Here is a 22,469-nt window from a genome sequence, read left to right on the forward strand (position 1 = left end):
ATTGCGTTGATAAGTCCTTTCAAAATAGCGCCGTCAAGTTGACGTGGAGTAACGTCACAAAGAGATGACGTCATTAATTCCTGCACTTTTTGACACTTTACATTTTAGATGTTTTTAATTTTGTTTTTAAGAAGACCAATATGAAATACAATAAAAAAAACAATTGAAGGGTTTCCCGTTTAGTATATCATATATTTCACTCGTATGACAGAATATTTCGATAGTTTTCACTCGTGAAAATATCAATATTCTGTCATACTCGTGAAATATATGCTATATTAAACGGGAAACCATTCAATATCCTCTATGTATTTAATATATTAAAGAATTACGTCAATAGAGATATTTTATTGTATTTAATATATTACAGAAATACCACGTCAATAGAGATATTTTATTGTATTTAATATATTACAGAAATACGTCAATAGAGATATTTTATTGTATTTAATATATTACAGAAATACGTCAATAGAGATATTTTTATTGTATTTAATTCTTTACAGATAAACCGTATCGACAGAAAATGGTAAACTGCATCAATAGGTAATTGTACAACAAGTAAACCGTTACCATGGCGACTGTTAGAAAAACTTGTATAGGCCTTCTTCGCCCTAGTCGTCTCGGCAGACTCCTCGCCACATCAAATGCTGCCGTGTCATCATACCACCCCAAACTACAGACTGTGTCAGGTGGGTTGTGTACTTTTGAGATGTTGTATAACTTGTATATTATTGGCATTTAATATACAAGTTAAGTATGTGGTTGGGGATATCAGCAAGTTAACACCTGTTTTCCCTCGACCAAGCCTTTTTCTTTCGCCTCAGAAAAGAGGGAAAACTAGATGTTAGCTATATGTGTGTCGTAGAAGGGCACGGCCCCGAAGCGGCAAGGGTTTGACAGATGAGAAATTATGTTGATATTGTTCCCATTATGTATCTTTTCGTAGCAAATACGGAACCCATGGCTATCTAAGGTATTTCTAGACGTGATCAGATGGTTGTATGTGGTGCCGTGTTCTCGGGGCCTTTCACAACACTTGATAGATCGCCAAAATTACTTAACGAGCATGGTGGAATTTACATTGCTTTTAAACAGGGATAATGCTTAAAATGTGTTTGAAAATGATAAAAAAAAACATTGCACATTTACTATCACAATTTTTGTGTTGCCCATGGGGTCCCGTCTGTCGGTGGCGCATGAGGACGCGACTGTGTATAATGTATAAGCATGAACTTTGTTATATTCGCTGTACAGATGACTTAATCCAATCTCCTTTGTGAAGAAGAAACAACAGAGTAGCCAAGGTATAAATACCATATCTGTATGTAGACATACACATTGGAATCGTTATTGGCACTGCACGTCATGAAGCATGAGAGCATTCAACACCAACGCTGTCACTGTGGGGAATCCTTCACGCCAGAGTTCACCTCGAACAACATACCAAACGTAAACATGAGACCCATCCAATAGAAATATGTCAAAAATGCAGGAAAACTTTGAAGTCCTCGTCGACGGTGTTTTATCATATAAAATTAAAACACGGCGGTGAAGGTTATTCATTATCACAATGTGAAACTTTTGTCGAGGATAACTATCCACTTGTTAGACATACGAGAAGAAAACTATTAATTGCGATAAGTGTGCAAACAACATCAAAACCTTAGTTGGCCATTCAAGTTCCGAAAGGAAAACACGGAAATTCCAGTGTAACTTTTGCAACAGACTTTTTATTATAAACCGGTATCTAGTTAAACATATGGAAATGTAAAAAGACCATTCGGGATCAATACCGTTTGGATTGTGGCAAGATATATTCGTATTCATCGAGCCTAAATCACCACAAGAAGTCACGTGTTTAAAAAGACATTCATTGTGATATTTGATATTTGATCTGAACTTTTCAGATATGTAATACCTATAATATTTCCATCCTTGTTGGAACAATATCATATGGTGTCGGGTACCATCATGCTTCCTGGCTTGTGCAAGCGACGATTCCAATGTGTACTTTTTCGTTCAGATGGCATATGTACCATGATTTCCCTGCTGTTTCTTGTTTACAAGGATATTTGGTAGTAAATGTGCACATTAAGGGTTTCTCGTAAAACAATCGGCATTTTACGTGTTTTAAAACAATTTTTGATCATTCTCTAACATTTTCAAGCATTTAAGATACAGTATACATCTCTGGGTTCCGTAATATATAGAGGATATTGAATGGTTTCCCGTTTAATATAACATATATTTCACGAGTATGACAGAATATCGATATCACGAGTGAAAAATATCGAAATATTCTGTCATACGAGTGAAATATATGTTATACTAAACGGGAAACCCTTCAATTGTTTTTTTTATTGCATTTAAGCATTGATGTCAATTTTTTTTTAGTTTCATCGGGTTTTAAATTAGAAAATCATTTTCAAAAATTTATTATAAGCGTTGATGTCAATTATTTTTTAGTTTCATCGGGGTATGAAACAAATTTTGTTTGCAAACTGTATGAATCCGCGTAGCGGATTCTTACAGAAGTGTGCAAACAAAATTTGTTTGCAAACTGTATGAATCCGCGTAGCGGATTCTTACAGAAGTGTGCAAACAAAATTTGTTTCATACCCCGATGAAACTAAAAAATAATTGACATCAACGCTTATAATAAATTTTTGAAAATGATTTCCTAATTTAAAACATGTTTTATGTACAATTTTACTGGTTTTAAATGGGATTCTTTTTCTCAAATCAATACGCAACGTCAATTGTCGTATTGTGACGTCACATTCTCGGAATTTCTTTCATAGAAGAATGAAAAGAGTTTTTTCGACCAATCACATTTGAGTATTTACCATGAAAACAAAGAAAAAATAATTATTTCATATTGATCTTCTTAAAAACAAAATTAAAAACATCTAAAATTTATAGTTTCAAAAAGTGCGGGAATTCATGACGTCATCTCTTTGTGACGTTACTCCACGTCAATTTGACGGCGCTATTTTGAAAGGACTTATCAACGCAATTTAAGCGTTTTCCGCTGTTATCGGAGAAACTGTGCATGAATAGCTAAAGTCCAGCTAGTATTTTGTCTAAAACAAATCTGAATATTTCAGAAATACAGCAAAATAACCAATTTATCTATCTCCGCTTCGACTGGAAAAATCAGTAAGTTTCAATGAGGTGAATACAAAGGTTAGCTCTGACACGGAAAACTATATACATGTATAACTATATTTCACTGGCAAAAATGCAATAAAAGTATTTGCTACGAATGATACCTTATGGGAACAATTTCAATATGATTTCTCACATCCGTGCCGCTTCGGAGACGCGTGCCCTACTACAACGCATAGCCGTGCTCCTAAATGTGGCGGTATACACGGTGTTCTTGGTGATGTATGGTTTTCTTGTTCAAAGAAATTTATTTTGTAACCTATACCAATTTTTATTTAAAAAAAATAATCTTAATACCTGATAATATATTTATCACGACGTCCATCTTTATTTGAAGGCGTTCCTGTAAAGGTAAAGGTTTTATATAATAAACATTAACAATAATGTTATTATATATGTAGGCTATCAAATTATGAATATAGTTACAATAGGACGAGAACTGTAAATAATCTATAATATAAATAGTGTTTATAGAAAAGGAACGTGATATATTTTTCTCTCTTTTTTTATATCTACATATTCTGACGTTATTTGCAAATTATTTACATTAAATGGTTCCCATTTACTAGTAACACAATATTTTGTTTCGGTGTTATCAGGTGTGGGGTCTACGGATGATCTGAAGTGTGACACAGACTTGGTTGTACCCACAGTAGACCATGTGCTTGACCATATCTTGGAGAATCTACCAGCCAGTCCCATCAAACAGCAGGTACCCCCAGATGCAATTCTTGCCACAAGGAAGTCAGGGGGAGTGAATGTCCAATGTAGGTTGTTCAGCACCACCTGTCATGTGAGGCCAACTTTTTCCAGTAGTATACAGGTGAGAAATGCCTCCACGGTATCAGGAGGTGGATCCACATACGACTACGTCATCATTGGTGCTGGCTCGGCTGGCTGTACTCTTACCAATCGGCTGTCAACTGACCCTAACAACAAGGTGTGTGTTGTGGAGGCTGGTCCAAAAGACTACACCTGGAAGATCCACATGCCTGCTGCGCTCATGTACAATCTGTGTGATGATAAGTACAACTGGTACTACCATACCGAACCAGAACCACACATGAACAACCGTGTCATGTACTGGCCACGAGGACGTGTCTGGGGAGGATCGTCCTCACTCAATGCCATGGTGTACGTGCGTGGCAATGCCGGTGATTATGACGGATGGGAAAAGGCTGGAGCGAAAGGATGGTCTTATGCAGATTGCTTGCCATATTTTAAAAAATCACAAACCCACGAACTTGGAGAAAACGACTACAGAGGTGGTGATGGTCCACTTCATGTGTCGCGTGGGAGGAGCAACAACCCTCTGCATCAGGCCTTTATAGAGGCAGGTCAGCAGGCCGGCTTCCCTTTTACGGACGACATGAACGGCTACCAACAGGAGGGCGTGGGGTGGATGGACATGACCATTCACAAAGGTCGACGCTGGAGTGCTGCCATGGCCAGCCTCAGGCCCGCACTAAAACGTGACAATGTGACAGTGGAATCTAACGCACTGTCTACCAGGATTGTGTTTGAGAACAAGAGAGCTGTTGGTGTAGAGTATGAACAGAAGGGTGTTAAAAAGATTGTACGAGCAGAGAAGGATGTGATTCTGAGTGGAGGATCAATCAACTCTCCTCAGCTCCTCATGTTGTCGGGTGTGGGCAATGCAGATGAACTTAAGGCGCTGGACATCCCTGTGGTTCAACACTTGCCTGGTGTTGGGGAGAACCTCCAAGACCACCTTGATGTTACTGTACAAGAAGCATGCAAGCTTCCCATCACCCTCTATTCTGCTCAGTGGAAGTTCCCTCATAATATGATCCGCATAGGGCTGCAGTGGTTCCTCACTCAGAAAGGTGATGGAGCTACCACACATTTTGAGAGTGGAGGGTTTGTTCCAAGTGAAGAGAACCTCGAGTACCCTGACATCCAGTTCCATTTTGTACCTGTAGCTACGAATGATCATGGGCGCAAAACTGGGAATGAACACGCTTACCAAATCCACGCTGGACCTATGCGTGCGACAAGTAGGGGCTATATCAAATTGAAATCCCGGAATCCTAGAGACCACCCAAAGATCGTAGCCAACTATTTGTCCACAGAATATGATGTGAGGACAATGAGAGACTGTATCAAAGTTGCTAGGGAAGTGTTCAAACAAAAGGCGTTTGATTCTTTCCGTGCTGGTCGGGAACTATCGCCTGGACCTGAATGTCAAACAGATGCCGATATCGATGCCTTCAATCGTGCTAACGCAGACACCGACTATCACCCATCATGTACATGTAAAATGGGATCGGAGAGTGACCCAATGGCTGTGGTGGATTCTCAAACTCGTGTTCTAGGTGTCGATAACCTCAGAATTGTTGATGCCTCTATCATGCCAAATATCATTACTGGGAATCTTAATGGCCCTACAATCATGCTGGCTGAGAAGGCTGCTGATATCATCCTAGGCAACGAACCACTGCCTCCGTCTACGGCTCCTGTGTACAAAAACTATGTACAGGACGGTAAATGAGTCTATTCGATCTGCTGATCCGAGAGACAAACAAACAACAGTATCCGTGGATGAACATTAAGCCTATTAAACGAAAATGTTTCTGTGATTTTCGGTGTGTTGGTGATCCATCAATCAAACCAATTCTATAATTCCTCAAAAACGGATTAAATGCATTAACCATGAAGTAATGTACTATGTGGCCTGTATATGTTGGGATAAGGAAATTCAATATCATCAGATGTTATTCCATACAGTTTGTATGTTAAATTTTATTCAATTAGGATATAAATGCCTTTTCTGTCTTTTTGCTTTAAATAACGTTTTACCTATTTTAAAAGGTTAGAGTATTCTCTTCATAAAACAAAATTAATACTAATCTAATGGAGCTGCCTCTTTGTTAAGCATTGAGATTGTAATATGTAATGTGTTATATTATGTCCATGTTTGTACCATTGTGTATGTTTCTGTTTTGGGAGAGGACTTATATAGGCTTTGCCTGCTGTCCAATCCGATTGTCCTTGTGTCAATAAAATGTTTTGATATGAAATGAAACCATGAAGTAACATTGAAAAATCGTTCTTGAATAATAAGTTGCTAATTGGAAGAGTTACAAGGAAGTATTGTTTAATGTGAACAATCCTTCCACTGTTCTACTACTTCTACTGGTGGCTATAATGAGATAGGTATGATGAGGTATAATATGTACCAATGGGCATATGGCCACAATAAATTAAGCATTGAACTGCTTTCAGTTGGAAGTTATGGGCTGATGAATGCCAACTGGACAAAGGCAAATTTAATGAATCGCGCTAGCGCTTCATGTTGAATTTGCCTTTGTCCAGTTGGCATTCATCAGACCATAACTTCCAACTAAAAGCAGTTCAATGCTTATATTTACATTTGACAACGATTTTTAAATACTATATCCAGGAATTTTGCTCCGACGATGAATGAACAAATTATTATCGTCAAAGACGGAACAGCCTTTTCAACAGCCATCTTTCGTTATCGCCGACGTGACAATTATGACGTCACTATATTAATGACGTCATAATGAAGATTTGGAAGTTATGGACTCATAACTTCCAAGTGAGCTTGGTAAAGTTATATAGTGGGGCTGCAGTGTAAATGTAAATATTAAAAAATAAATTACAATTGAAGTATGTCGACACGGCAGTGTTACCAATTATGAAAACGTCAGTATCATTTTTCCTGTTTTGTTCAATGCAGTATTTTTTTTCAAACAACAAAATAAACGTTCTAGTATCAAATGTCAGCAGCCTATCTATGATAATTGTTCTCGTACAGAAGACCGGTCATATCAGCTTAGTACCCTAAACTGGGTATCTACCTTTTTAGTACCGGTCACATCAACTTAGTACCCTAAACTGGGTATCTACACTTTAGTACCGGACATCAACTTAGTACCCTAATCTGGGTATCTACCTTTTTAGTACCGGTCACATCAACTTAGTACCCTAAACTGGGTATCTACACTTTAGTACCGGACATCAACTTAGTGCTCTAAACTGGGTATCTACCTTTTTAGTACCCTAAACTGAGTATCTACCTTTTTAGTACCGGACACATCAATTTAGTACCCTAAACTGGGTATCTACCTTTTTAGTACCGGACACATCAATTTAGTACCCTAAACTGGGTACCTACCTTTTTAGTACCGGACTTCATCTTAATACCCTAAACTGGGTATCTACCTTTCTAGTACGGACATCAACTTAGTACCCTAAACTGGTTATCTACCTTTTTAGTACCGGAAGCATCAATTTAGTTACCTAAACTGGGTATCTACCTTTTTAGTACCGGACTTCAACTTAATACCCTAAACTGGGTATCTACCTTTCTAGTACGGACATCAACTTAGTACCCTAAACTGGTTATCTACCTTTTTAGTACCGGAAGCATCAATTTAGTTACCTAAACTGGGTATCTACCTTTTTAGTACCGGAAGCATCAATTTAGTTACCTAAACTGGGTATCTACCTTTTTAGTACCGGAAGCATCAATTTAGTTACCTAAACTGGGTATCTACACTTTAGTACCGGACTTCAACTTAATACTCCTTTTTAATTACGGACACATCACCGAAATCGTTCGTGGAAAAGAAAGGAAATTGGTGTATCGTACTTGTTTCTTAGAAGAAGACATAGCTCGAAGCTTGTTTTCCAATAACAATGAAAGTAATTATTTACACTATGGAGTGAGACCATTTAAAATATTGTTTAAACGAAGAGGAGGAAGAAAACGAATTGCTACACTCTTGTTAACGGGAATGGTGACAGCTGTGCAGTATTGAATTTCGTAGCTCTATTAATTCCGCAGGTTCACCTCAATTTAATTTTGAAACATATTCATGTTTGTACATATGGAAATGAAAATGACTTTCGTACATCGCAACCAGTTATGAATTTGATTAGTGAAGGTCCAATGACTTTACTCAAACGCTACACTGATCATTCTCCGAAACGTCACGGACGAAATCCATTACCGGTTGTGATATATACGAACGGCTATCAGATACAACTATTGTTTTTGGAAAGCTTTCAGTGTCCAAAAGTATACTCATCACACACTTCTAATTTGGTTTATACAAATGTACATTCATTAGAAGTCTAAAAGTGATGTTATAGCAAAATCATGTATTTTTTTCGCATTTTACCATTTTGTGGGCTTATGGGTTTTTTGGCACCAACACCCAGTTTAAAGTTTTTGGGGGTAAGTTTTGGAAAGCTTTTATACATCCATTAAAGGTCTAGGAGAGATATTGTGACGTACAATTTCAAAATGACATGCTTATACATACATAACAAACGAATGCATAGTGCGACTGCTGCCGCCAGTGAGCTTTCGCAATCATTGATTGCACTTTTAAGTACCGAACACATCAGCTTAGTACCCTTACCTGTAATGCTACCAAAATAGTACCGGACACATCAGCGAAATGTCTGTGGGTCATCTAGATTTAAATGCACGGAAGCGATAGGTTTATGTAAAAAATAGAGACGGTGCTAGTTCCAGTGAGGATAAAAAAAAATTGGCGTACCGTACTTGTTTCTAAGAAGAAGACATAGCTCGAAGCTTGTTTTCCAATAACAATGAAAGTAATTCTTTACACGCATGGAGTGAGACCATTTAAAATATTGTTTAAACGAAGAGGAGGAAGAAAACGTATTGTTTCACACCCTAGTTAACGAGAATGGTGACGGCTGCAGTGTTGAGTTTCGTAGCTGTATTAATTCCGCAGGTTCACCTCAATTTACTTTTGAAACATATTCATGTTTGTAGATATGGAAATGAAAATGACTTTCGTACATCGCAACCAGTTATGAATTTAATTAGTGAAGGTCCAATGACTTTACTCAAACGATACACTGATCATTTGTCTGATGAAGGTGACGTGTGAATTCTCCGAAACGTCACAGACGAAATCCATTACCGGTTAGGAATGTACGACGCTTTACATGTATATCGGTAAGATCTTGTTAGGAATGTAAAGTATCATGGGATCTATATGATGCAATTTCATTAGTACAGATGAATTCTCGTGTATACATATACATGTTGTTCTTTTGTGGGGTTTTCTATGCTACGACCGGCTATCAGCTACGACTATGGTCTAGTGTTGTGTTTCACTGGATACAGTGTGGATTGTGTTACTGTTGTAATCCCTGGTACAGTATTACCCACCATACTATTGCTTATAACAGGTCTGGAGTCGTGTAAGTGAGCGTATAATCATTGTAAGTAATGAGGCAGCATTGTTTGTCAGCCATTCGCAAGGATAACTAGGTCAGAGTTTTAACAGGTAAAATGTAATATAACCCAGGTAAGTATCACGCGATCATCCCAATTATCATATGAAGTAATTGATAGAAATTTGTATATATACGAGTGGTGTATTCCCCGTGTCCAATGGCGGCGGCTCACAGGAAGGAATTCTTCATACCGTACAGTTCGATATATAACATTGTCAGTATGACAATTATATTCCTGTAACTTTATCATTGTGATAATTACACTTTCTGTAACTTTATCATTGTGATAATTACACTTTCTGTAACTTTATCATTGTGATAATTACACTTTCTGTAACTTTTGTAAGTATTATGATAATTCTTCCTCAAATTTTGTCAGAATGATAATTGCACTTCCTGTAATTCTGTCAGTATGATAATTATACTTCCTGTCATTTGATAAGTATGATAATTATACTTTCTGTAATTCTGTCAGTATGATAATTATACTTCCTGTCATTTGATAAGTATGATAATTATACTTCCTGTAATAATGTCAGTATGATATTTATACTTTCTGTAATTCTGTCAGTATGATAATTATACTTCCTGTCATTTGATAAGCATGATAATTATACTTTCTGTAATTCTGTCAGTATGATAATTATACTTCCTGTCATTTGATAAGCATGATAATTATACTTCCTGTAATTCTGTCAGTATGATAATTGCACTTCCTGTAATTCTGTCAGTATGATAATTGCACTTCCTGTAATTCTGTCAGTATGATAATTATACTTCCTGTAATTCTGTCAGTATGATAATTGCACTTCCTGTAATTCTGTCAGTATGATCATTATACTCCTGTAATTCTGTCAGTATGATAATTATACTTCCTGTAATTCTGTCAGTATGATCATTATACTCCTGTAATTCTGTCAGTATGATAAATATACTTCCTGTAATTCTGTCAGTATGATAATTATACTTTCTGTAAATCTGTCAGTATGATAATTATACTTCCTGTAATTCTATCAGTATGATAATTATATTTTCTGTAATTATGTCAGTATGATAATTATACTTCCTGTAATAATGTCAGTATGATAATTATACTTTCTGTAATTCTGTCAGTATGATAATTATACTTTCTGTTATTCTATCAGTATGATAATGATACTTCCTGTAACTTTGTCAGTATGATAATTATACTTCCTGTAATTCTGTCAGTATGATAATTATACTTCCTGTAATTCTGTCAGTATGATCATTATACTCCTGTAACTTTGTCAGTATGATAATTATACTTCCTGTAATTCTATCAGTATGATAATTATACTTCCTGTAATTCTATCAGTATGATAATTATACTTCCTGTAATTCTGTCAGTATGATAATTATACTTCCTGTAATTCTGTCAGTATGATAATTATACTTCCTGTAATTCTGTCAGTATGATAATTATACTTTCTGTAATTCTGTCAGTATGATAATTATACTTCCTGTAATAATGTCAGTATGATAATTATACTTTCTGTAATTCTGTCAGTATGATTATTATACTTCCTGTCATTTGATAAGTATGATAATTATACTTCCTGTAATTCTGTCAGTATGCTAATTATACTTCCTGTAATAATGTCAGTATGATCATTATACTTCCTGTAAATATGTCAGTATGACAATTATACTTCCTGTAACTTTGTCAGTATGATAATTATACTTCCTGTAATTCTATCAGTATGATAATTATATTTTCTGTAATATTCTGTCATTATGATAATTATACTTTCTGTTATTCTATCAGTATGATAATTATATTTTCTGTAATTCTGTCAGTATGATAATTATACTTCCTGTAATTCTATCAGTATGATAATTATATTTTCTGTAATTCTGTCAGTATGATAATTATACTTCCTGTAATAATGTCAGTATGATAATTATACTCCTGTAATTTTGTCAGTATGATAATTATATTTCCTGTAATTCTGTCAGTATGATAATTATACTTCCTGTAATTCTGTCAGTATGATCATTATACTCCTGTAACTTTGTCAGTATGATAATTATACTTCCTGTCATTTGATAAGTATGATAATTATACTTCCTGTAATTATTTCAGTATGATAATTAAACTTCCTGTAATTCTGTCAGTATGATAATTATACTTCCTGTAATTTTGTCAGCATGATAATTATGCTTCCTGTAATTTGGTCAGTATGATCATTATACTCCTGTAACTTTGTCAGTATGATAATTATATTTCCTGTAATTCTGTCAGTATGATAATTATACATCTTGTGATTTTGTCAGTATGATAATTATATTTCCTGTAATTTTGTCAGTATGATAATTATACTTCCTGTAATTCTGTCAGTATGATAATTCTACTCCTGTATCTTTGTCAGTATGATAATTATACCTCCTGTAATTTTGTCAGTATGATAATTATATTTCCTGTAATTCTGTCAGTATGATAATTCTACTCCTGTAATTATGTCAGTATGATAATTATAATTCCTGTAATTCTGTCAGTATGATAATTATACTTCCTGTAATTCTGTCAGTATGATAATTATACTTCCTGTAATTCTGTCAGTATGATAATTATACTTCCTGTAATTCTGTCAGTATGATAATTATACTTCCTGTAATTCTGTCTGTATGGTATTTATACTTCCTGTAATTCTGTCAGTATGATATTTATACTTCCTGTAATTCTGTCAGTATGATAATTATACTTCCTGTAATTCTGTCAGTATGATAACTATACTTCCTGTCATTCTGTCAGTATGAAAATTATATATCCTTCGATGTGGTATGAAAACGTCCCTGTAAATCTGTCAACTGTGACGTGAGATTTTTGTAAACTTTACATTGGTCGTGTGAGATTTTGTAATTGGGTTCATGAACCTATGAACGTGTGCCTTTTCTGTAAATAACCTGGCAGGACAATCATGTCCCTATACAATGTGATATATAATTTACAGTATTCGTCTTTAGTTTTAGTAGTTTACCAAATGTGTATAATAATTTAGGTAAGGAATATCCTCTAAGCATGGCAATAGCTTACCGATGGAGGTTGCCACATGGAAAAAGTATTGCTATTGACCCAGTAACGAGTCAGTTAAATGTACTTTTGTTTAATTACAGATATACGACACCAACAGAGTTGTCCTAAAGGTAGACTGTCACCATGACCACTGTTTTGAAAACGGGTATCAGCATATTTCGACCATCTGCAGTGTCCCCGTACCGCCCCATCCTACAGACTGTGTTAGGTGTGTAGTGTACAGCTGATTGGTACAGAACAGATGTAGTATCTACCTATTCATATTTGTATTTGATTATTTTCAACTCGACATCGACAAAACCAGGGCAAACTACGAACAAACCAGAGCCCCACAGGACTTATCGACCACCCGAGTTCAGAAGTATACTGATAAATTATATTTTACTTTTAAAATAAGATTATCGCATCCCACCACGTGTCCTAGTAGAGAAAGGCTTGTTCATTTGAACAAACTTCATAGCTATTCCAATCTAATTAAAATCTAGATGGTCAATATCACTACGTTACATGAACATCGTTCATGTAACGTAGTGATAATGACCATCTAGTTAGATTGTAGCTATTCATACCAGGATACCCACCGACTAATGTTATAATACTAGGCATATTAGTTTTTGGGAAATAGATTGGTGTCATTCATCACTGTATGTCATTGGCCTAATATCATTAAACTAGACTTTTTGTTTGGGTTGTTAAGAAATTATTTGAAAAAAATTGGCCGCTGTGGCCATGATAGAACTTTGACTTTGCTCTAGCATGCTACCGGCATGATACCAGGAATATGTGCCTCTTATTATTATCATTTTTTATAAAATTATAGAGTTGCTTAAAAATATTAAGACATTTGACCCAAGTGCCATTGAAAGCAGGTCAATGTCAATTATTTGAACAGACTTGTTAGTCCTTCATCCCAGTATCATACTGGCCCATTAGCATGACCCTGTGTCACTTGGCTATTGCGAAGTCGGTCATCTGACCTCCTGTGACTTTAAAAGTAGATCAAGGATTTTGGTAGCCCTACATCCAAGCATGCCGCTGACCAAAATTCATGACACTTTGTAGATTGTTTAAGGACGCGCGAAGCTGGACAAATGACGTTTAGAATAGTGCTCTTTAGACTTTGTCCTCAGGTGATCTGAAACCTAAATTTACATAGAGAAAATATGAACAGTTGAGTCGGACACGGAGGCGTGGTCTGTTTCATTGCTCCGATAGCTTAGTCAGAGCGCCGACCACGTAACTTCAGGTGAGGTGGCAGCGATATTTAAGTCAGAACGCCGGACACGTAGCCTCAGGTGAGGGGGCTGCGATAGCTAGGTCAGAACGCCGGCCACGTAACCTCAGGTGAGGGGGCTGCGATAGCTAAGTCAGAACGCCGGCGACGTAACCTCGGGTGAGGGGGCTGCGATAGCTAAGTCAGAACGCCGGCCACGTAGCCTCAGGCGAGGGGCCTGCGATAGCTAAGTCAAAACGCCGGCCACGTAACCTCAGGTGAGGGGGCTGCTATAGCTAAGTCAGAACGCCGGCCACGTAACCTCAGGTGAGGGGCCTGCGATAGCTTATTCAGTTACAGCGCAAGACAAACATAAGAAACATTAGACTTAGAGGAGTTGAAATTGAAAGTCTCTGCTCTGTAACCTGTTCTGATAGGTTCCTCGATATAATCAGCTTTGTATGAAAACAAACAATAAGGACACCAAGAGATGGGCGGTTTGTTCCCAAATAAATATCTTTCGTCAGCAATGATGCAGAAATTAAACTCTCACGATTTCATCCTCGACGTACTTCCTGGGTCCGTCCATCTTTCTAAGAAGGCGTTCCTTAAGTTTGGAATGGGATATGTTAGTGTAAAGATTTGAAATGATTTATATGAACAATGATTTTATTATATATGTAGCTATGCTATCAAATAATTGATATAGTTACAACAGAACGAGAATTGTCAATGATATATTATATAAATAGAGGTTACACAACGAGTGATGTTGGATATGGAATTTATTTCACACGAGTAATTTATTCTTGTTTTTTGCAACTTTTTAAAAATAACTTACGAGTGTGAAATAAATTCCATATCCAACAATTTCGAGTCGTATGACCTGTTTCATTTCGCGTATGCGTAAATAAAGTGTACCGGTGACGTCCGGGACCCGTTGATGTGACGTCATTAGATTATTGATGACGTCAATAACAAATGCAGCTTGGGTCAAAGTTCACCGTGTTAGCCAATCAAAATGCGCACAAAGTTTATACCACGTGTGGTATAAACAGATTGTTAATCAACAGCTGTAATGATTAACTGATGATCTGAGAGTTGAATAACACAGGGTATTGTGGTAGAAATAGAGGTTACACAACGAGTGGTTGTTGGATATGGAATTTATTTCACACGAGTAAGTTATTTTTTTAAAGTTACAAAAGACACGAGCTTTAGCGAGTGTTTTTTGCAACTTTTAAAAAATATCTTACGAGTGTGAAATAAATTCCATATCCAACAATTTCGAGTCGTTTGACCTGTTTCTACCACAATAATATCGGCTTGAATCAAAGGGAAACGTGGACAAGTATAATGTCACGTATGCAAATAAAGTGTACCGGTGACGTCCGGGACCCGGTGATGTGACGTCTTTAGATTATTGATGACGTCAATAACAATTGCAGCTTGGGTCAAAGTTCACCGTGTTAACCAATCAAAATGCGTACAGAGTTTATACCACGTGTGGTATAAACAGATTGTTAATCAACAGCTGTAATGATTAACTGATGGTCTGAGAGTTGAATAACACAGGGTATTGTGGTAGAAATAGTGTTTATAGACAAGAAAAGTAATATATTTTTCTCGTTTGAAAATTCTGACGTTATGTTTTAATTCTTTGCATTAAAAGATTCCCATTTAACTCAATATTTTGTTTCGGTGTGTTACCAGGTGTAGGGTCTACGGTGTGTGTCACAGACTTGCTTGTACCCACAGCAGATCATATGATTGACCATATCAAGGAGGATTCGCTAGTCTGTTCCATTAAACAAATGATCAATCCAGGTACAAAACCAGGTGTTGTCACTTTCCATTGCCGACAGTTCAGCACCACCTGTCAAGTGAGGCCAACTTTCTCCAGCAGTATACAGGTGAGAAATGCCTCCACGGTATCAGGATCCACCTACGACTACGTCATCATTGGTGCTGGCTCGGCTGGCTGTACTCTTACCAATCGGCTGTCAGCTGACCCTAACAACAAGGTGTGTGTTCTGGAGGCTGGTCCAAAAGACTACACCTGGAAGATCCACATGCCTGCTGCCCTTAAATACAACCTGCATAATGACAAGTATAATTGGTACTACCATACCGAACCAGAACCACACATAAACAACCGTGTCATATATTGGCCACGAGGACGTGTCTGGGGAGGATCGTCTTCACTCAATGCCATGGTGTACGTGCGAGGCAATGCCGGTGATTATGACGGATGGGAAAAGGCTGGAGCAAAAGGATGGTCATATGCAGATTGCTTGCCATACTTTAAAAAATCCCAAACCCATGAACTTGGAGAAAATGACTACCGAGGGGGTGACGGTCCACTTAATGTGGCACGTGGTAGAAGCAACAACCCGCTGCATCAGGCCTTTATAGAGGCAGGTCAGCAGGCCGGCTTCCCTTTTACAGACGACATGAACGGCTACCAACAGGAGGGCGTGGGGTGGATGGACATGACCATTCACAAAGGTCGACGCTGGAGTGCTGCCATGGCCAGCCTCAGGCCCGCACTAAAACGTGACAATGTGACAGTGGAATCTAACGCACTGTCAACCAGGATTGTGTTTGAGAACAAGAGAGCCGTCGGTGTAGAGTATGAACAGAAGGGTGTTAAACAGATTGTACGAGCAGAGAAGGACGTGATTCTGAGTGGAGGTTCAATCAACTCTCCTCAGCTCCTCATGTTGTCGGGTGTGGGCAATGCAGATGAACTTAAGGCATTGGGCATTCCTGTGGTTCAACACTTGCCTGGTGTTGGGGAGAACCTCCAGGACCATTTCAATGTTACTGTACAGGAAACATGTAAGCTACCTATCACTCTCTATTCTGCTCAGTGGAAGTTCCCTCACAACATGATCCGCATAGGGCTGCAGTGGTTCCTCACCCAGAAAGGTGATGGAGCAACCTCCCACTTTGAGAGTGGTGGATTTGTCCGAAGTGAAGAAGGCCTTCAGTACCCCGACATCCAGTTCCATTTTAAACCTGGTTCCACGAATAACTACGGTGACGAACATGCATACCAGCTCCAAGCAGGACATATGCATGCTACAAGCAGGGGTTGTATAAAACTTAAATCCAGCAATCCCAGAGATCATCCAAAGATCCTAGCTAACTACCTGTCTACAGAAAAGGATGTGAAGATATTGAGAAACAGTCTTAAAATCATCAGGGAAGTGCTTAAACAGAAAGCGTTTGATCCTTTCCGTGCTGGTCGGGAACTATCGCCTGGACCCGAATGTCAAACAGATGCTGAAATTGATGCATTTAACCGTGCTAATGGAACCACCGACTATCATCCGTCATGTACATGTAAAATGGGATCGGAGAGTGACCCATTGGCTGTGGTGGATTCTCAAACACGTGTTCTAGGTGTTGATAACCTCAGAGTTGTTGATGCCTCTATCATGCCAAATATCATTACTGGGAATCTTAATGGCCCTACAATCATGCTGGCTGAGAAGGCCGCTGATATCATCCTAGGCAACAAACCACTGCCTCGGTCTACGGCACCTGTGTACAAACACAAGGTATAGATTGTGGAAAGACGTTTCTATAGTTCCAGTCAGCTATTCCAAGGTTAATGGAAAGGCTTGTGATCTATGTTTTTCATATTTAGTTTTTTTTATTCGAGTGGCACATCGGTAACACCCTTGTCTTTCACCTTCGCGAAAGGGGTTCGACTCCCTGATCGGATGTTAAAAGGTATTGGGGTAATCTGGGCCTACAGACGAAATCAATATTCCCTTATATAACTTGCTTTGCAAAATTAATATCAATAAAATTTGAATATTTGTACATTTAGCTTGATTATGTAGTAGTACCTTGCAGAACAAGATATTTCAATGATTCTAAAATTACAACATTTAAATTATTGATTTATCAAAGCAATATTTCCTTTTCACAATTTTCATTTTACTTTCTATCGATACCTTGGTATCAAGATTAACTTGGCAAGCGTTCTTTCGTGTGTGATACTATTAAGGTTGTCACTGCCTGGCCTTAAAGGAAATGGGTAGATACTATTATTTTACATAATCTTTATTCGAAATTAGGTATAATGATAAATGTTTTGTTATTGAATGTGTCGCTTTAAAGTTTACAATTGATAATGTAATTAAAATTAAAACTAGAGATAGGAGTCGATATAATCGGAATTTTATTGCATTTTGTGAAATATAGAAAATTATCCGAGTAATAAAACTAATATTTTCACTGCAGCGATGAGCATGACAGAATATTTCGATATTCGCACTCGTGAAAATATCGATATTCTGTCATACTCGTGAAAGATATGTTATATTAAACGGGAAACCATTCAATATCCTCTATTTATTGTTTGTGCAGTGACTGTGCTGGATCTGACCGCTCCTGGCCGGTTGTTTGGCAGTCAGCATCTGTTGTGTGTTTCCGAGAGTAAATGTGCAACATGTGATGAACATGTGATGAACATGTTATGAACACGTGATGACATGTCGTTATGTAACGCAACATTGTATATATAGTATAGGGCTTTCTAGAAGTTTACGTATTATCGGCCAAACTCACAGATGAGTGACCGAATTTGAATATTGAATTGTCCATGTAATAATATGTAACGTTATGTAAATAGCCCCGGGTGTATTTGGTGGGATGTGTCGCCATCACACCTGGTGCTGCATAAACAATTGGCGCCAGGATTAGGTAGATTGAGGCTAAAAATGGTTCAATTTGACAGAATCTTGATGTGGTTGGGTCATTCGGATCAACCATTGTTCTATGGGTGTAGCGTCGTAGTAACCCAGGTTTGGTCGTGCCCATGAATACAGGAGCAGATTGCTGCTCGTCGCACTTGGCCTCCGGGGACAGACCAGAACGTAACCACTACGCCGCTACAACATCAACTTGGGAACTGAACGGAAGTCGAACATTGAAGAAAACTAAAGAAAAGAATATCAAACCTGGGACTCCTTTGTCATCATTTGACCACAGGCATTGAACGTGTTTTTCATCTCATGCATACGTGTCACCCTGTTGCGCGAATCACAGGCGTTTGAAGTTCTGACTGTAAATCGAGATATCATACCATATAAAAAATATGGGTATTTACTTTACCTGTCCTTTTTTTTAGTAAATACCCTAATCTTTATATGGTGTTAAAATATATCTCAATTTACAGTCAGAACATCAAACGCCTGTGATTCGCGCAACAGGGTGACGCGTATGCATGATATGAAAAACATGTTCAATGCTTGCTTTCCTGGTGTTGCATCTCAGGCCTCTAGATTGGCTTTAGCCCGAGTTTCCTCCTCTGGCCGAGTAATTGCACTACTCCCACCAATTTTAGCACAGAAACTGTGGAACTGCTTAACAGTTTTAGAATCTTTCTCTGATTTAAGAGGTAATGTCACCCGCCACAACACCAAGCTTAAACGCAAATGGTATTGGTCATAGAGTAACGGACCATCTGGCACTGTTTTGCGAACTTAGTCATCATTGCATTTGTCTAGCACATTTCAGCTATAAGGTACATTATTATGCTAGCAGCCAAGTAACCCAGCACAATCCAACAAAGCAACGCCTAGATATCTCAAGATCGGGCTTCCCTTACGTCCTTCTCATAGGACTTTTATGCCCAAGTCTGCATTACAGCTTCATGTGCAATCAGAACACCCTTCTACTCTTTCAGGGCTTTGAAGCAGTAGGATCCATATTGACAAGGATACACGTAACCACTTAAACAAGAGATCCCAGAGGGATCTTGGCGCCCACTATTGAATGATCTGTATAGGTTCCGTGTCAGATTGATCTTTTCTCTACTTTTCCCTTCCTCTAAGTCTTACTAATCTGTGTAAATTCAGAAACAGCCCTCTAGTACTTTTCAAACAAGGGGAACCTATATATAAAATTTAAGATTTAGTGATAATGGCTGTCAGTCGGCGATGTTGTTTTCGGATTGTCCTAAAATGCAATACCAGGGACCAAGGGGAACCTACATATGAAATTTGAGAAAAATCCCTTCAGTTCCATCTGTAAAATAGCGATAACAAACTTCAATTGTCAAAATACAAGATGGCTGCCTGTCAGCCAGGTTGTTTTTTGACTGGCCTCAAAATCCAATATAGATAACTAGGCACAGAGGGCAACCTACAAATGAAATTTCAGAAAGATCCTTTCAGTACTTTCTGAGAAATAGCGATAACAAACTTCAATTGTCAAAATTCAAGATGGCTGCCTGTCAGCCATGTTGTTTTCCGATTGGTCTGAAAATGCAATATGCATAACTATGCACCGAGGGGAACCTACATATGAAATTTGAGAAAGATCCCTTCATCAGTTTCTAAGAAATAGCGATAACAAACTTCAATTGTCAAAATCCAAGATGGCTGCCTGTCGGCCATGTTGTTTTCCGATTAGTATCAAAATGCAATATGCATAACAACGCACCAAGGGAAAACTATATATGAAATTTGAGAAAGATCCCTTCATTACTTTCTGAGAAATAGCGATAACAAACTTCAATTGTCAAAATTCAAGATGGCTGCCTGTCGGCCATGTTGTTTTCCGATTGGTCTCAAAATGCAATATGCATAACTAGGCACCAAGGGGAACCTATATATGAAATTACAGAAAGATCCCTTCATTACTTTCTGAGAAATAGCGATAACAAGAATTGTTTACGGACGGAGGGACGGACCACGGACCACGGACGCAGGGCGATTTGAATAGCCCACCATCTGATGATGGTTGGGCTAAAAAAATAAGTTGGGAGGTAATGATGACCTTGTGTAGTATAGTGGGGAGGTATTAATGACCTTGTGTAATATAGATAGTGGGGAGGTAACGATGACCGTGTGTAATATAGTGGGGAGGTAATGATGACCTTGTGTAATATAGATAGTGGGGACCTAATGATGACCTCGTGTAATATAGATAGTGGGGAGGTAATGATGACCTTGTGTAATATAGATAGTGGGGAGGTAATGATGACCTTGTGTAATATAGTGGGGAGGTAATGATGACCTTGTGTAATATAGTGGGGAGGTAATGATGACCTTGTGTAATATAGATAGTGGGGAGGTAATGATGACCTTGTGTAATATAGATAGTGGGGAGGTAATGATGACCTTGTGTAATATAGATAGTGGGGAGGTAATGATGACCTTGTGTAATATAGATAGTGGGGAGGTAATGATGACCTTGTGTAATATAGATAGTGGGGAGGTAATGATGACCTTGTGTAATATAGATAGTGGGGAGGTAATGATGACCTTGTGTAATATAGTGGGGAGGTAATGATGACCTTGTGTAATATAGATAGTGGGGAGGTAATGATGACCTTGTGTAATATAGATAGTGGGAGGTAATGATGACCTTGTGTAATATAGATAGTGGGGAGGTAATGATGACCTTGTGTAATATAGATAGTGGGGAGGTAATGATGACCTTGTGTAATAGATAGTGGGGAGGTAATGATGACCTTGTGTAATATAGATAGTGGGGAGGTAATGATGACCTTGTGTATATAGATAGTGGGGAGGTAATGATGACCTTGTGTAATATAGATAGTGGGGAGGTAATGATGACCTTGTGTAATATAGATAGTGGGGAGGTAATGATGACCTTGTGTATATAGATAGTGGGGAGGTAATGATGACCTTGTGTAATATAGTGGGGAGGTAATGATGACCTTGTGTAATATAGATAGTGGGGAGGTAATGATGACCTTGTGTAATATAGTGGGGAGGTAATGATGACCTTGTGTAATATAGTGGGGAGGTAATGATGACCTTGTGTAATATAGATAGTGGGGAGGTAATGATGACCTTGTGTAATATAGATAGTGGGGAGGTAATGATGACCTTGTGTAATATAGATAGTGGGGAGGTAATGATGACCTTGTGTAATATAGTGGGGAGGTAATGATGACCTTGTGTATATAGATAGTGGGGAGGTAATGATGACCTTGTGTAATATAGATAGTGGGGAGGTAATGATGACATTGTGTAATATAGTGGGGAGGTAATGATGACCTTGTGTAATATAGTGGGGAGGTAATGATGACCTTGTGTAATATAGATAGTGGGGAGGTAATGATGACCTTGTGTAATATAGATAGTGGGGAGGTAATGATGACCTTGTGTAATATAGATAGTGGGGAGGTAATGATGACCTTGTGTAATATAGTGGGGAGGTAATGATGACCTTGTGTAATATAGTGGGGAGGTAATGATGACCTTGTGTAATATAGATAGTGGGGAGGTATGATGACATTGTGTAATATAGTGGGGAGGTAATGATGACCTTGTGTAATATAGTGGGGAGGTAATGATGACCTTGTGTAATATAGATAGTGTTACAGGTGTGGGTATATATAATCCAATGCCACTTTGTTGTTCATGGTAGTTTTATTATCCATTAATAAAACCCTACAATTACAAGAAATACTAATCATACACACATACATACTAAACTACAGACATGACAATCAAGGGACATAACTCTTACATGTAACATATTTGAACCGATAACAAAGAGATGGCACAATTTCTGTTATAAATACGTTAACAGAACCAAATACTAATACATTTATGTTTTTAGAATACACATATCGATAACTAGAATATATCAAACTAGTTATTCACCATTTAGACACAATAGATATACAAATATCAAATTAGGAAATTATCCCTACCTTTATCACTTACATTACTATTAATATATATAAAACATTGGTAATTTCCTGGA

At 37.7% G+C, this 22,469-nt stretch overlaps 3 protein-coding genes and 1 long non-coding RNA gene across 4 annotated transcripts; 3 read left to right on the forward strand and 1 right to left on the reverse strand.

Annotated features, from left to right (window-relative positions):
* The first annotated feature begins 519 nt into the window (after positions 1-519).
* Positions 520-6,380, forward strand: LOC117338018 (choline dehydrogenase, mitochondrial-like). Its single transcript, XM_033899178.1, has 2 exons — positions 520-692; positions 3,771-6,380. The coding sequence occupies exons 1-2, from the start codon at positions 575-577 to the stop codon at positions 5,681-5,683; spliced, it is 2,031 nt and encodes a 676-aa protein (XP_033755069.1). The 5' UTR covers positions 520-574; the 3' UTR covers positions 5,684-6,380.
* A 6,097-nt stretch (positions 6,381-12,477) lies between these two features.
* LOC117338019 (choline dehydrogenase, mitochondrial-like) lies at positions 12,478-17,540 on the forward strand. Its single transcript, XM_033899179.1, has 2 exons — positions 12,478-12,701; positions 15,420-17,540. Exons 1-2 carry the CDS (start codon positions 12,617-12,619, stop codon positions 17,276-17,278), a joined length of 1,944 nt encoding a protein of 647 aa, XP_033755070.1. The 5' UTR covers positions 12,478-12,616; the 3' UTR covers positions 17,279-17,540.
* A 3,063-nt stretch (positions 17,541-20,603) lies between these two features.
* On the reverse strand, positions 20,604-21,750 carry LOC117338274. The gene is made up of 2 exons (XM_033899562.1): positions 21,273-21,750; positions 20,604-21,167 (listed from the first exon to the last, which is right to left on the reverse strand). Exons 1-2 carry the CDS (start codon positions 21,722-21,724, stop codon positions 20,630-20,632), a joined length of 990 nt encoding a protein of 329 aa, XP_033755453.1. The 5' UTR covers positions 21,725-21,750; the 3' UTR covers positions 20,604-20,629.
* LOC117338275 lies at positions 21,097-22,077 on the forward strand. Its single transcript, XR_004534994.1, has 4 exons — positions 21,097-21,120; positions 21,501-21,711; positions 21,744-21,983; positions 22,015-22,077. It is a non-coding gene; the product is annotated as an uncharacterized LOC117338275 (long non-coding RNA).
* Positions 22,078-22,469: the final 392 nt, after the last annotated feature.

Source organism: Pecten maximus, chromosome 11 (assembly GCF_902652985.1).
Source record: "Pecten maximus chromosome 11, xPecMax1.1, whole genome shotgun sequence".
NCBI classification, from domain to species: Eukaryota; Metazoa; Mollusca; class Bivalvia; order Pectinida; family Pectinidae; genus Pecten; species Pecten maximus.

Bases quoted from the DNA above. Each gene is read 5' to 3' on its own strand.
- LOC117338018 (XM_033899178.1), top strand. From the start codon at position 575: ATGGCGACTGTTAGAAAAACTTGTATAGGCCTTCTTCGCCCTAGTCGT. The intron at 693-3,770 runs GTGGGTTGTGTA...CGGTGTTATCAG, and splicing joins CAAACTACAGACTGTGTCAG to GTGTGGGGTCTACGGATGAT.
- LOC117338274 (XM_033899562.1), bottom strand. From the start codon at position 21,724: ATGTCATCATTACCTCCCCACTATCTATATTACACAAGGTCATCATTA. The intron at 21,168-21,272 runs GTCATCATTACC...CTATTACACAAG, and splicing joins CACTATCTATATTACACAAG to GTCATCATTACCTCCCCACT.
- LOC117338019 (XM_033899179.1), top strand. From the start codon at position 12,617: ATGACCACTGTTTTGAAAACGGGTATCAGCATATTTCGACCATCTGCA. The intron at 12,702-15,419 runs GTGTGTAGTGTA...GTGTGTTACCAG, and splicing joins CATCCTACAGACTGTGTTAG to GTGTAGGGTCTACGGTGTGT.